Source organism: Gambusia affinis, linkage group LG15 (assembly GCF_019740435.1).
Source record: "Gambusia affinis linkage group LG15, SWU_Gaff_1.0, whole genome shotgun sequence".
In the NCBI taxonomy this organism is placed as follows: Eukaryota; Metazoa; Chordata; class Actinopteri; order Cyprinodontiformes; family Poeciliidae; genus Gambusia; species Gambusia affinis.
In genome coordinates, this window is record NC_057882.1 from 5,118,968 (window position 1) to 5,133,877 (window position 14,910).

The 14,910-nt window shown below is 39.8% G+C and overlaps 1 protein-coding gene across 6 annotated transcripts in view; it reads right to left on the bottom strand.

Annotated features, from left to right (window-relative positions):
* ncam1a (neural cell adhesion molecule 1a) overlaps positions 1 to 14,910 on the bottom strand; it is a 285,015-nt gene that overhangs the window by 38,390 nt on the left and 231,715 nt on the right. For 2 of the 6 annotated variants that reach the window (XM_044141318.1, XM_044141321.1), the window contains 5 exons: positions 13,406 to 13,590; positions 13,181 to 13,277; positions 10,442 to 10,609; positions 5,772 to 5,897; positions 1,182 to 1,196 (listed from right to left, as the gene is read on the bottom strand). In XM_044141318.1, coding sequence (XP_043997253.1) covers positions 1,182 to 1,196; positions 5,772 to 5,897; positions 10,442 to 10,609; positions 13,181 to 13,277; positions 13,406 to 13,590 — 591 coding nt within the window. Of the gene's footprint in view, positions 1 to 1,181; positions 1,197 to 3,048; positions 3,052 to 5,771; positions 5,898 to 10,441; positions 10,610 to 13,180; positions 13,278 to 13,405; positions 13,591 to 14,910 lie in introns of all 6 variants that reach the window. The other 4 variants (XM_044141319.1, XM_044141322.1, XM_044141320.1 and 1 more) reach the window with 2 other exon arrangements.

The following is a 14,910-nucleotide window of genomic DNA, read 5'->3' on the forward strand; positions in this document are numbered from 1 at the left end:
AAACAAACAATGGTTTTGTTGATGAAAATGTGCATGTTTTTGTCATTGCATTTTGGTCCCATTGAAAACAAAAACAAAGTTTGATGAATATTTGTTTTCCCAAAAGTGAGTCCAACATTTTATGGTCCTGTGGGATTCTGGGTTCCTCACAATGTAGGAATAAGAGCATTTTTGAAGTAACACCATCTGCACCACAACTGGAGCTTATTCCCTGGATGCTGCCTCCATCCTGCCCCGCGTCTGACTAATTAAAGTGCAAATTAAGTCGGGCTTTTAGAATAAGCGTAGCTGCTTTACCTGCCTTCCAACCTTTTTACGTTCTATCACACCAAGACCTAAAATTTCTAAGTAATTTATTGGGACTTTATGAGATAGATTAGCACACAGTGCTGAACAATTCTGATGTATAAGACAAACAGCACATGATTTCCAAGGATTTTATAGAAAAGTCTGAAGACTGTGGCTTAACTTTGTATTCAGCACCCCTGAGTTGGCACTTTGCAGAACCAAAGGTCCACCCTGTCTCCATGTTGGGATGACACATTGAACAGAGCTGAACGAGATGTTCAAAGACTCAGATGTTATTGTAAAACCCAACTCTTGTTTTAAATTTGAAATCCAACTCTTGTTTTAAATTTTTCAAACAGCCTGTCTGCTGGACTCCTTGGTCCTCGTGATTCTGTTTGCTCTCTGATGTTTTCATCCAACCTCATAGTTGTGACAAACATGACAAAATGCGGAGAAATTCAAGGTGTATGAATACTCCTTTTACAGACTAAGTTACAAACTTTCTGGAATAAGTTGACGGTTTCAGCATGAATGATTTATTTCAGAGACCGAAAGTTTTTGCGCTATTGCAAAAAATGATCTGGATGGTCATTGATTACTACACGGCTCAGGCCTCCTCTAGTGTTTATGTCTTTTCTCCATATCTGAAAGCGATTTGAGCCACCTCTGCATTTCACACAAAAGGCGAAACAGGAAAAATCCCCACTGTCATCCCACCTATGTGAAAACATCTTCAATCAACTTTGCATTGAGGAAATGGACATGTGATGAACGAATGGGAATCGGTGAAGACGTCGTTTCATCGTTAACATTATTAATAATGAAGAATGTTCAATGGAAATGATGCAAACTGCAGATAATAAGCAGATAAGAAAGCGAGAAGAAGAACTTACTTGTGAGAGAATATTCTGAGAAGTCCAGTGGAATACAGAATAGATGGAGGGGAAAAACATGAGAAAACAATAACACAAAGAGAACAGAAACAATAAAATGAGAAATATGACCAATGAAAAAGGGCAGCTGTGTCCTGCTGCATCATTAACCCTGCGCCATTCTCCTACACCGTCTCACTGAGCATCATGCACTTTCTTTTTCTTTCTCTTCTTTTTCACTTTTTTAAAAGATGCTCTCATAACACACAACTAGGAAGTGAAATGGACTGACTTCCAGCCCTCCATCTACTAATATTTCAATTCAAGAGTAACTTAAAAATCTCTTCTAGGATTTTAATACCAGAAATTACAATATAGGATGAACTCTAAGCATCGACACCCTTAGAGATTTCTCACAGATTTGAGCTGTTTTGTCCATATTTTAGATCATCAGTATCAATATTAAAGGTAATCTAACTGTAGTGAACCACGAGCTGTTTGTGGTTCAGCATTAGCAAAGTTTTCTGTTGAATGTAAACACAGATAATTGGGGAATTTGCCTATTCCCAGATTTCTTCGTAGAACATATTGGAATTGGCCTCAAAATTCTCCCGTATTTGTGCGGACCTATTGTTGAGTCATGACCTTTGACCTTCACTGTGGCCGTGAGACCTGCAGAGCTTCAGACGTGGTTCTGGTTTTTTGTGACCTCCTGGTTGGTCGGAGGAGGTCTTCTTCTCCAAATGTGGAAGGTTTTAGAAACAGGTTCGTGAAACTCTTTCCAGGCTCAATCTGTTCTTTGCTTCGATCAGAACATGAGCTGTTGCATACTGAGATCTTTTAGACGACTTCAGGTTGTCAGACAGGATCTACTGAAGTAATTTTCAGATTCTTTAGGTCAAACAGTAATCAGGCTTGGATGATGCCAGTAGAAGTGAACCAAAAATGGAGTTATTCACAGTTAATTCATGATTTAACATGGGGAACAATATGATTTACACATAAGGCCAGTTAGCTTTGGATAGCTTAAATAATTATTTTGAAAACTTAACATTTTTTTTTTTTGATTAAAATTAGTCTGATTATGTTAATGTGGCAAAACAGCAGCATTTGTAGAAATCTGTAAGGGTCAAACACTTTTTCACAGCTCTGAAAATGCAATTTAAAGTCTCTGTGAACTCAATTTTATGTCTACAGACTAGTGGAAAATTAGAAGAGTGAATTTGTTGCTCGAACACCAGATTAAACATCTTCATAACAATGCTGAATCAGGCACAATAAGGAAAATGCTGAAGGGGACTTTTCTACAGGAGCAGCGAGGTGATGAGGTGCAGATGGAAGCAGGAAACAAAAGGTGCCAGACAGGAAAAGAAACATCCATTCATGACCCTGGCGTGAAGATCTGAATGAGAAGATGGTTAAAGATCCTCAGAATGGATAACATGATGGAGCTTTGTTGATTTTCTTAGAAATTGATGCTTAATTTCTAAGAAAATATCCTGAGCTAGAGAACTATCACTTAGTTCTTTCACTCAGAATTCAGTTATAAATTGATGATTCAGTTCAATAATAAAATAATGTCTACTTAAATACTTCAGACAAAACATGAATACTTGGAAAATATCACCTCCAGCTCTGAGAAAAATAAAGGCTTAGCCTGAATGTGAACTAACAGCTGACTCCATTCACAGGTAGATAATGAGCCCAACACCTTTTCATCACTTTATCTGTCAGAAAAACTAAGTCCTTCTGCAACTCCTCTGCTAAGTATTTGATTTATTCATCTGTTCACCCCAAACACTGCTGTTGTTTAGAGCACATACAGCGATCTGGCTGCCATGGATCAGATGGTCACAAACACCAGAATGAATCTCATAATTTGCTTCACCTTCTGAGTTCTGGGGGGTTTTGATATTGTTTGCTTGATGCTCTCTACTGGTGGATAGTTGCAGGGTATGGTGGCGTGCTTCAAACGATTTCAGCTTATTCTAACACAATCTTCATATGGTATGAGTCTTGTCCCACTCATTTTCACTTTTAGTGCAATTTCAATGTGTTCCTCAAATTTAGGTCACTAATTAACATCAACTTCTTCTTTTAAGAGAATGAGAACTATTGTGTCCCCATCTCAATGTGTCAAAAAAGAAAGATTTGCTTCCACCACTGCTATCTCGTTCCTACACATGCTCAACTTGTCTCATCTAGGTAAAGCTACAATGCGCTAACGTATTATTTTCAAACTGACTAAAAGATAATTAAATCCTATATTTACACACAGTGATCTGATCTCCAGTAAATCGTGTCGCCAAAATCTACAAACATGCAAATTTTGAACTTGCAGTTCTGCTGGTGTGAACTCGGCACACTCTGCGAATCAAAAATCGAAACAATAAAAGCCTGTTTGATGCATGATGTGTGTATTGCATCATGGTGCGTGAAGATTCCTTCCTAAGTCCTCCAGTATCAACTTTAATGCAGCGAATGAAGTGAAATATATGGAGATAAAAATGTAAAAAACCCATAACATAATTTCAACACTCTTCATGTGCTACAGGCAGCTTTTTGGTGTTACCATGACAACATCTCTGTCAGTTTCATCTCTCTCCCTCCTGCCTCACTTTCTTTGCTGCTTTTATCAGATCTACAGGGACTCAGAAACAAGCCACTGGGCTCTAAGAAACAAGAGCCAGAACAACGTGACCCGACCAACCACTGTTTGAGTCCGACCACAGCAATGAGCAGTGACTCTGGGATCGAACAGAAATTTACCTCCTCGCTTCTTTGAGCACAGATGGGGCATTTGGTGGCGAGAGAAACATTTAGATCAATAAAAGCCTCCTTACTCACTGCTGCTAAGTGTAAAGTTGAAGCAGGCCTGCACTAAACTAAAAGTGATGAAGCAGAAGAGCACATTTTAAACTGAAATAATGTACATTTTCTTGGCTTAAGTTTTTTTTTTTTTTTTTTTCTTCCTGCTAAATATTGAAATGTCTGTAGAAAACAGGATAAATTATTCCTGTTCAGAATCCAATAGAATATACATCTGTTTTTCACAAAAAGTGGTACATTATGTCATTTTGAAAAAGGTGCATGTTTACAATTTTTCAAAACTCTGCAAGATGTTGTACAATCTGCCCTGATCTATTGAATTTTCTCAGTCCACATTCTTTAAGTTAAACTTTCACATTTGCTTTCTATTAGACATTGCTGTCAGAAAGCAGCCAATTAGAACCATCTATTGCGATCACTAAAAAAAACCAGCAAGAATGTTCTACTTTAATAAAATCACCAGTTTATACAATCAAACATGTTAGCTGAGGAAACCTGAACTCAAATAAAAAAAAAAAAAAAAACATCTCTGCTGTTTTTTGGTCAGTACTGATCTCAACCTTTTGCCTGCTGTAACTTGGCAACCTCTGGTAAAGATGTGTAAAAGACATTTTCAAAAGAAACTTAAGAAAAATCTAAAATTGAGTCTAAGTTCATTCCTTCACCATAGGAAATAAATCCTGCATTACTGATATATATTTTTTTAATTTTTGAAAAAAAAAATTAAAGAAAGGTTGTATGTTGAAAACACAGCAGATGACCAGATTCTGCTCTGCTGGACTTTCTTCAGCACTAAGTTTCATTGACTGGATCATTTGAGGAATGCATTTACATATTAAAATAAGTTAGGTTAGGTTATTAGGACACCTCAAGACTAATGGTCTAAAATGTTATCCTCCTTATCCCCTCTATAGTATTGTCCATAATTTTCAACATGTCGATCATAAAATGTGTTGGCTCACTGTAAAATGAAGTCTTTCAGCTCACTCAATCCCGGGTTTCTCCCGCTAAAACCCTCAGGAATGAGAAAGCATCGCCAGGAACCCATTAAGATGGATTATTTCTGAATCGTTTTATCTCGGCCGTTGTCAGATTTGTGCAGATGTGGAGTGCAGGAGGCGCTGGGCTTGTGATACATCCTGCTTCCAGCAAAACAACTGGATGCCCCTTCAGAAAAAAAGTCTGGAGCTCCCTGTGTGCTTAATAATCTTCCTTCCTCTCAGATGACTTTGCTCCGTTTCATAAAAAAAAAAAAAAAAAAAAAAAACAGTTCAAAGCCTCCTGAAATACCTCTGCTCTTCATCATGAACTGCCATCACCACCACAACATCTAAACTCTCCTCAGGAGGACTTGACCTGTGGATGCGGCATTAAAAATTCATGCTGCCAGTGGTCTATAAATACGGAGCTGCGTCTCCCTGCAGTGAAGTGTAAATCAGATTTATAAATACGCATGAAGTGTCTAGAAAGAAAAGTCTAAATCACCTCAGCTGGCGGCGAAGATGCAAAGGCATCTCGCACGGCACAAACATTTATGAGGACAGAAACACACACATTATACATTCTGCAGAGGTAACTCTACGAGGCAGCTGAGTTAGGAAGCGGCAGCGGCCGGTGGCTTCGTGCTCCCGTCTGATGGGAGGAGGACTACGGCGGGGCTTGGCGTGAGAAAAGAGGACTGAAGCATCTGGGCTCTGCTGGACGCGGTGGAGTGAGCTGCACTAGGTTCAAAGCTGCAGGGTCAGGGCGTGTTTGGAGCAGGGAGGAGAGGCAGGCACTTACGGACTGGCTCCGTCTTGAAAGTGCTGGAGCGGCTGCTCTCGCCTTCGCCTTTGCCGTTGATGGCGGACATCTTGACCTCGTAGGTCGTCTCCGGTTTCAGTCCGACGATGGTTATCCTGGACATGTCTGTTGAAAAGACGGGGAGGTCATTACACCAGATGACACGTCTAAGGAGAAAAGGCTGATTGCTTTTTAGATGCTAATTGGATCAAAACACCGCAGTAGGAACAGAAGTCCGTCATATTTTTCTCTTTTATTCTTTATAAATAGCCAAAGCCGCTCCTCACCATTAATATCATGCTACTTTATCTTGTTTGTGTCGACCTGAGATATAAAGTTGTTGCTTATCTTCAGCCTGGTCATGCAGTCTAGGGGCACAAACAGATATTATCTGGGAGATAATAGGTGTACAAATGTTTCTTTAGAAACCTTCATTTCCTGCAGCAAAACCAAAAGATGACTCATCGTTTTGTTTTCTTCTTAGCCTTTTCATCAAGCTTCCTCCAGGACTAACTGACTTTCCCCGCTGTTCTGCACTGACTCTCTTCAGAGTGCATCAGTGGATTTGCATTATCGGATCCCAAAATAGAAATGTAACGATGATGAAGTTATTTGGACATTTTCATCACTCAGAGTGGCGCGGAAATTCAAGTTTTTAGTGAAGGTAAAGTGATGGATAAACAGCATCAAACACAAAATAGCAAAAATTATATAATTTTGAAACGTGGGAAATGGATATGCATTTCTCACATTATTATTATTTTTTTTGAAAATACATAAAATAAAGTGTGGAGTTTATTTCAGGCCCTCAAATTTTACTGGTTAAAACCACCGTGTGTCTCTACTAGCTTAAACACTTTTGTAAATTGATATTTGCAAAATCACTTGAACTCAGTCAAGTGGTAGCAAAACATCTGGACAAGCCACAGAATTTAGATCTGAACTTTAACTAGGCCATTCTGACACATGATTGTGCTTTGATCTAAGCTATCCTATAATATCTCTGGCTGCATGATTTCATACTGGAAGCTGACCCTTGACCTTAGTCTCATCTCTTTTTAGCCTCTAACATGTTTTCCTCCAAGATCCTGCTGGATTTAGCTCCATCAGTCTTCGCATCAACTCTGTGTAGCAACCTCCCCCCCCACAGCATGATAATGCCACTACCATGTATCAACCCAACGATGTTGCGTCCCAACTTTACATATCACTTACATACCTGATGTGTCATGATTTATGTTTGTAAGATTACCAAAAGTGTAAACGTGAAACAGCTGCAAATCATTTTGCAACGTATGTTATTAATGGTACATTCCCCGTCATTTAATTCAGAGAAAAGCTGCACAAAATTAACAACTTTTTCCCCGGGAGAGGAGTTCTCACCGCAGTGAAAGGATAAAAAGTGAGAGCAGGAAGAAAGCAGGCCAAAAGGCTGAAAAATAATTACCGGGGGAGCATTGTGGGCTCCCAATACAGATTTAATTGAAGGAAAATGAATTAAATTAAAGATCTATTAAAATCCAAGAGCCATCAGGTGTAGAACAAAGGGAAAGCAATCAATAGCGGCTGTGAGTGCAAGTTTCCTGAATCAGGTGAATTTATCTGATAACATAAGGGTTCTACACACCCAACATGCATGCGCTTCCTCTCGTGTCATAAACAGCTACTTGGCTGATGCCCCACTGAGCGACACAAAGAAGGAGTAATTTCATAGCCGAGAGCTAATTTCAGTTGTGCAAAAAGGAAAAAAAAAAAAAAAACACCTGTGCAACATGTCTCCATTACTGCGACAGCATGTATGAGATTAACATCTCAATCAGAGGGAGTTTCAGAGAGAACTATTTACATACAACTAGAAAGCGTTCCGCCAGATGGATACAAAGCTTTTGGTGTTGGAATATAATTGATGTCAGTGTCGAAACAGTTTGTGTTTTGATGAAATTTCTCGGCCGCCTGCAGTAATTTGGTTCCTGCTGCTTCTGGGAAAGGTTATCTCCACAGAGCCTCACAGTTGCTACAAACTCAGCCCTCCTCAGCCCCTGCTGCCCTCTGTGCTGCGACAAAGAATCCCTATGCTGCGGGATGAAGACGCCTGTCCATGTTACTGTTAATTAATCCGTCTGATTCTAAGGATATGAGAGAAGCACATATCCTTTTTATAAGATTCTGCTCTGGTGCCTGAAGAAACACAGCAATCTCTGGGATATTGCAGATTAAATTGATTTGAAAATATGTTATTTATCAAAAAGCAAAATAAAACGTTATCATAACTCGTAACGTCCAAGTATCTTCAAACAATTGTTGTCATGGGAAGGATCTCCAGTAGCCGTCAGCCTTGCACAAATGTAAGGAAGCCTCTGACTGAAGACTGTTGCAGTATGACAGTCAAAACTATCATATCGTTCCAACTGGTCAATGTGTGGCAGAGACTATATTCTTACAGTAACATGATCTGGATGACACCATCAGTTGTTGGCTAGCACTGCTAATCCACCTTATGTGTGTTTGATGTTTCCTCTTTAGGGAAATCTCTGTCTGATGACAGTTTGAACTTCCTCCTTCTCTCTCTGATCTGCACCATTAAGTCTTTTTTCCAACTCCTCTGGGATTTGGGGTCAAAGTTGAGTTGCCATTTGAACTTATAGAGATGCTAAATCTCTATAAGTTCTGGTTGCAAAAAACAAAACAAAACAAAAAAAAAAACCAAACGACAACATCTCATCTGAAGGTAAAAAAAAAGTAAGAGCAAACCTCTTTCCAGCTGTGAGGATGTTGCACATCGAACATGTGCAACACCTCAACTAAAAAAATGACAAACAAAAGTGTAGAAAAAGAATAACAGAATGGCTGCCACCATGACTGGTGCAATTCTAACTTCTGTCATCACACTTCAGACTTTAGACAAATATTAAAGTGGAAGAGCAAAATGCAGTTTGTTCAAATCCCAGCTTTAAAGTTCAGCTACAAAGACAAATAGTTTCTCCAACATAGATAATCCAGCTGTACTGTAATGTGAAGGCAGCTCTGTGCAAAGGCTGCCTGTTCATTTAGAGCTTTCTTTAATTAGTATATGCTAACATGGTGGTGCTGTATGATTACACCATGGTGGGCGAGCCAGCTACTTCTGACAGCTCTGCCTTTAAACATGCAACGGCGGCTCCGGTTCACACACACAAAAGCCTTTCTATTGAGACACTCCGCCACTTGATAACTCTTTATCAGCCACACTTTGCTTCTTTTCTTCCCCGGCATTTTACTGCTCCAACAGCTCCAAGTTTGCTCTGTCTGATTTCAGAACGCTAACGAGGCTCGGGGAAAATGTCTTTTCGCCTTGAAAGAGCTCCAATTTCTCAGAGGTGGAGACGCCGTCGTAGCAAAGGCTGAGATATTTTGGTGGCATTTACTGTTCAGCCGGCCGTGTGTTGGGCTTCGCAAACATGTTTTTGCATGACGGGCGGCTCTCGGGCCTGGCGCTGACAGCTGAGCCTGTCAGCCGCTGACTGATAGGTCCCATGCGGCAGGAGAGACGAAAAGCATCCAGATTTGTGTGCGCTGCGAGCCGTCATTGGGACAGGGATATTATCTGGGGCCTGTCAGTATCTGAACCCGCTGTCATTTGCACTACACTGTGCTCTGCCTCTTGTCCTGACGCCAGCCGCTGTCATGTCTGGATTACCTGCTGTTACCAAACGGCGGCACAGAAACACTTCCACACTTAGAAACTGAGACGCTTTTCCACTTGAAGCTAAGTAACAACTGTAATCGTGATGGAGAAACAAAATAATAGTTGGGTAATTTCACATAAATGTCAGCTGGCAGGAAGATTTTAAGGATTAAGTTGTCCGTTAGTGAATATGTAAACCGCAATTATTTATTACATGGACAAGATGTTTGTTTTAGGGATTACATTCAAATTGCAGATCTTGATGCATAATATCGATATTTTACTGAATTGCAATATTTTGTGTGGTTGTTCATGCAACTTACTATGCACAAAAAGTAATCAAATGTCTGTGTGAGCGGTTTATGAAACAGAAAGTAACTTGTAGAAAAAGAACATAGACATTCATAAGTAAATATGTAAACAGAAAATGTCTACATATTTACTACTGTTTGGGTGCTGACATTATTGTCACAAGATCACAACAATTCAAATTCAATCCAAGATTCTTTATTGATCCCAAAGGCTATTTAAAAGTTAAATGTAGCTGATTTAATGAAAAAGTTATCGTAGATGGAGGAAGCTGTAGAAAAAGAAAGCACAACTAACTGGTCTTTTGGTGAAAGATTTACTGAAACTAAGCAGCAATTTTTGTCTTTATCTGAAGTCTTAATTACAAGGTTCTGATGTCAGTTCCAACGTGTGATAAATCATAAAACAGGGTTGAACGCGAGTTAACTGATCACCCGGGGCATCTTGAAATAGCCGCTGCACTTTGTTGGAATACATTTTTTAAGCAACTTTCGGGAGGAAATGTAGGAAAGGCTCAACTCTGTTTACCTCAACACTGAATCTCATGGAGCAGAACTGTGTGTCTGCAGCAGCCTACATGCTGCTCCCCTGTTTTATCAAACACAGTGAGGAATCCAGAGTGAATCCTCGTGCTGCTCTCTGAGTTTCACTTCCAGTCGGAGATGCATTCCGGGAAAATAATTTTTAAAAAACTCACCGTCTTTAGCTTTGTACTCCTCACTTTTCCACTCCTTCCCAGGCAAACGCCATTCCACTCTGTACTTCAATATCGGCACTCCACCCAAGGAGAACGGTTCTTCGAACTCCACCACCGCCGTGCTGGAGAACGGCTGCACTTCTTCAATTTTAGGCGACGACGGCACCTCTGTAGCAAACCAAACAATGAGAGATTACCCTCTGATTGAAAAAGTTCAGTATTGGATAAAATCATTTTTGCCATTTTTGGGAATTAAGTTTTAGGAAAGTGTAAATTAAATGTCAGTAATTGAGTGTGTACAGGAGAGGGAATCGGTTTTAACACTTTAATTCAGAAAGATCTCCTTACATTTGGACCCTGAGTTTAGCAGCAGTCTGCAGAAATGATACCTTTGTTTGGGTAAACATCAGAAATGAGGTGCTCCTTTAATAACAAGGCTGCATGTTTGTCTCATTAAACCTCTCCTGTGCTTGTTGCTGCAGCTGAAACTGCATTTAATGCCACCAAGGAGCCACAAACTCGCCGGTCACCAAATGACAGAGGAGCCGTTACACATGACATAATGAGTTTCCAGCAACAGTTTACATCCCGCCTGTGATGCACTTTGAGCCATGATTAAAGGACTCTGTGATTTGGTCTCATAAGCAGCGCTCTGCAGAGACTAACCTTCCTCATGACAGAGCTAACTTTGTTTTTATTCTCTCCAGGGAAGATGCTCAGGTGGATGTTGGCTTCATTTAATAACCTTTGTTTAATCTTATCTTAATGTTATCACTATATGGCCTAAAATACTGTTTCAAAACTTTTAATTAGTCAACCACGACTACTTCTTTGCCTGGCGCACCGCTAAGTGGTTACACAGTTGGGAAAGATAAGAGAACACGCTTATTCAGATAAGGTGGATATGTGTTGATGTGAATAAAACAAGCCTGAATGATCTTTCCACCACACGCAGGGAGCAGGATGAAAACATCTTCACGCCTCCCTGTCTGAGGACTGCAGAGGACTACAACCAATACATCTGATCTAAACGTCAAGCTGTTTTCTCAGAGTTTTTCTATCCTACCATCACAAACAAAAACAGATGGAGTTTGCTAAATGCTATTAGGACTTTAATTGAACTTGGAAGACTGACATTTTTCTCAAAACCAATGACTAAGATGTGGGAAAGCATGATGGACCAATTTCCTGCCAACGACCCTTGGAAAGCTAGTTTACACTTACTGAGACCGTGAAGTAATTTTCCACAAAAATCTGATGGCCTCTGCCAAAAAAACGGTATTTGAGTCATCACTGGATGCTTCAGCAGACAAATAACCTAAGAGGAAAGTTATTAAATCAGAACAACATTCTTCCATGGAAATCTTAAATTTCTATTTCTTTCTTCTTTTTTTTTCACACGTGGTGTGAATTGGTGTTATACGAACTGAGGTTAACTGGATGCTCCCACCTTGTGAAATGTCAGAGGAGAGAACTAGGTGCTGTCCTGGGGGCCTGCTCAAATTGCAACCAGCAGGGGCACCAAAGACTGTGGTACTTGTCATTTTGAAAGTTTTCTGCACAGCATTAAGCTGCTCCAAAAATAAATAAATAAATAAATAAATAAATAAATAAATAAAAGATGAAGGCACTGTCTGTCTCCTAGTGTAGTACAGGTCTCTTCTAAAGCAAAACAGGCATTTGTTTGTATCTCTTTAATAATAGAAGAAGTCTACTAACTGATGAACACAGTTTACTGTGAAACACTCTGTACCTACTGATGCTTTTTCTTTATTGTTTAATATTCATACAGCTGCTACAATATGTTCCCTTTGAATAACTCTCATAGTCAATGCGAAAGTTGCTGTAACCTCTAGGGGGCACTAGAGAGGCTTTAGGGTTTAAATCTTGTTTGAACACAGCCTACATTAGCCTCTTTAACAGCTATAAATGGTGCAGAGAAAGAATTTTAAATGAATCATTCAAACAGTCCAGAGCTGCTGCTGATATTCACATTCTGAGGGATTCCAACATGTAACCTCAAGCACATTAAATGTTTTAATTATCCAACACCTTTTTTTTTTTCTTTTCTTTTTTCAGTGTGCATGTTCTTGAGACATACAGAAAGCAGGGAGGGCCAGCCACTGGAGGAAGCCACTTCAGTCATACTGATGAAGTTTTACAGCGAAGCAAGGAAATTACCTCAAAGAGCCCACAGGATATAACACAATGGCACCGAGGGTGTCACCACAATTAATTCGGCCACACACCATTTAGAGATCCTGAGCGACCTATCGTTTGCAAGGGCTCCAAAGCAATTTGCATGCAGAATGAAGCTAGGACTCACCAAACTCACAGCAGAGGAGAAGAAAAGACTTTAGAGGGAGAGCCTGCTGTGAGTTCAGTGTTTTTCTCACTGTCTGCTATTCAGACGGAGCTGCAGAGCATCTCAAGGCTCCCTGCAACTTTACTTTCTGTTCACACCTTTCTGAAACAAACATAATGTTTCCTTTTAGTTATAAGGAGACAAAGCAATTTTTTTTTCTGCAGCCGTCCTCTCAATCGTGAAAATGGATGATAAATGTAACTCATTCTTTATTATTATTCTGTACATTCACTGGCTGATGCCGAACCTGTTGGGCTTGTTGAGGATGCTCCTTGTAGCAGATCCTAACATTCCTCTTTGCTGAATGCTGCATTTTATTGCACTGATTCATTGTTCATGTTAAGAACCCCCATTTGTGTTTTCAGTGAACCAACCTGCTTGGATTAGAAGGAACTCCTTGGATTCAGAGCCTATCACATTTGTCGCTGTGCAGTTGTAGCTCCCAAAGTCATTTTGGGACTCAGGTGTGATCTAAGAGACAGTAAAAAAAAAAAGGAAAAAAAAAGCTGATAACGTTTCTTATCAGTTTTTTTCTTTCATTATTTCATGCTTATGTACATCAGGATAGCCAAGAAACACAAAGATGTTTGGTGCATCACCTCCAGAAGGCTGATGTTCGGGGAATTGAAGATCTTTATGTTGGTTGAGTTAGCAGTCGGCAGCTCGATGCCGTCTCTGAACCAAACCACAGAGGCTCTGGGGTTGGCTGCCACCTCACAAGAAATATTGGCGGGGTTTCCTTCCCATGTGTATGCTGCCACTATGCCCATAATCTTTGGAGAATCTACAGGAGTAGAAAGAAAAGACAGAACACATGAGACATCTGAAAGAAAAAAAAAATATTCCAAACAGATTAATTCCTAAACAATTCATTCCTAAACAGGAGATGATCGACTTGTATGCACCGTCATTTGGGTTGTTATTGATTTACAAATTTGTAAAATCTCTAAGCGTTTAATCCAAGGAGCTTCTGTTATGTTGCTGATTAATTTCTATTATTAAAGCAATATCCCAGACATCAGTTGCCAATTGAAAACCAATGATCACTCTTGGCACTTATGTTAAAAGACGTCTGCCAAGAATCAATACTCTGCACAATCGCAGGGATATTCAAGCAACTACTCAATGTAAGTGAGTTGGTTCACTCAATGTGATTTAACGTTCACGTCCCAATTCTTCAAACCAACAAACCGGATCCTTGACATTAGCGATCCAACATGTAAAGTCAGATGTCCTTGAGCAACCCTGAGTTCAAAACACAAACATGTCTGCAGCAAGCATATTACATACACAATGGATTAAAGATAAGGTCAATGCAGGGCCAATGTTTGAGCATTTCAAGTCTCTGTGGTGTTTGGCCTCACAAAGCATAAAGGGGAAATGGAAATATCTTCAACCTCACAATCTCAGAAGTTCCTTCATCATTCAGCATCGTATTTATTACATTTCAGTATTTTTGCTGCATCCCTTGTAATGCCTCATCTAAAAAATATGGAAATAGTTTGTAAAGATTAAAGTTGGTACCACAAAACCAATTTGGAAGACAATAATGCTAAACAAACTTGAGAAAATGAGGCTTGGAGAGAAACATTTTTACTAGGTTGCTACTGTATCTGTCTCTCAGAAACAAACCTCGATAAACACAGCCCAGTAAAATGGATCGTGCTGTGTGGCAGATAGATGGCCCAGCACTTGAATTACATCTTCATTGTGCGGAGTGGAGACAGAGGACACGGAGTGAGAGCTGTACTCAAAACAAAGCACCTTTCTTATCGATAATTGCCAGGCAACACTGATTCAGCTGCCTGATTGTTTTGGTGATTACACTGGCTAACTGCAAGTCCTCACACAGCTCCATCAATGGTGCATTGTGATCACATCTCTGAACTTTAAAGCACAATAGGCTCAGGGATTATTAGTCCAATTAGACAGTGATTGTCTTTTTCACTCCTTTTAGGAATAGATTTCAATATTAGATTAAACTTTCTTGGCCAATCACGTTAAGCCAGCAGGATTTTTAACAAGCTGGCACATCCTGGTAATTGATTCATTATCTTCCAGTTGTTTGAGGTCTAGTGTATATGAGTAACAGACAGTCTAGGAT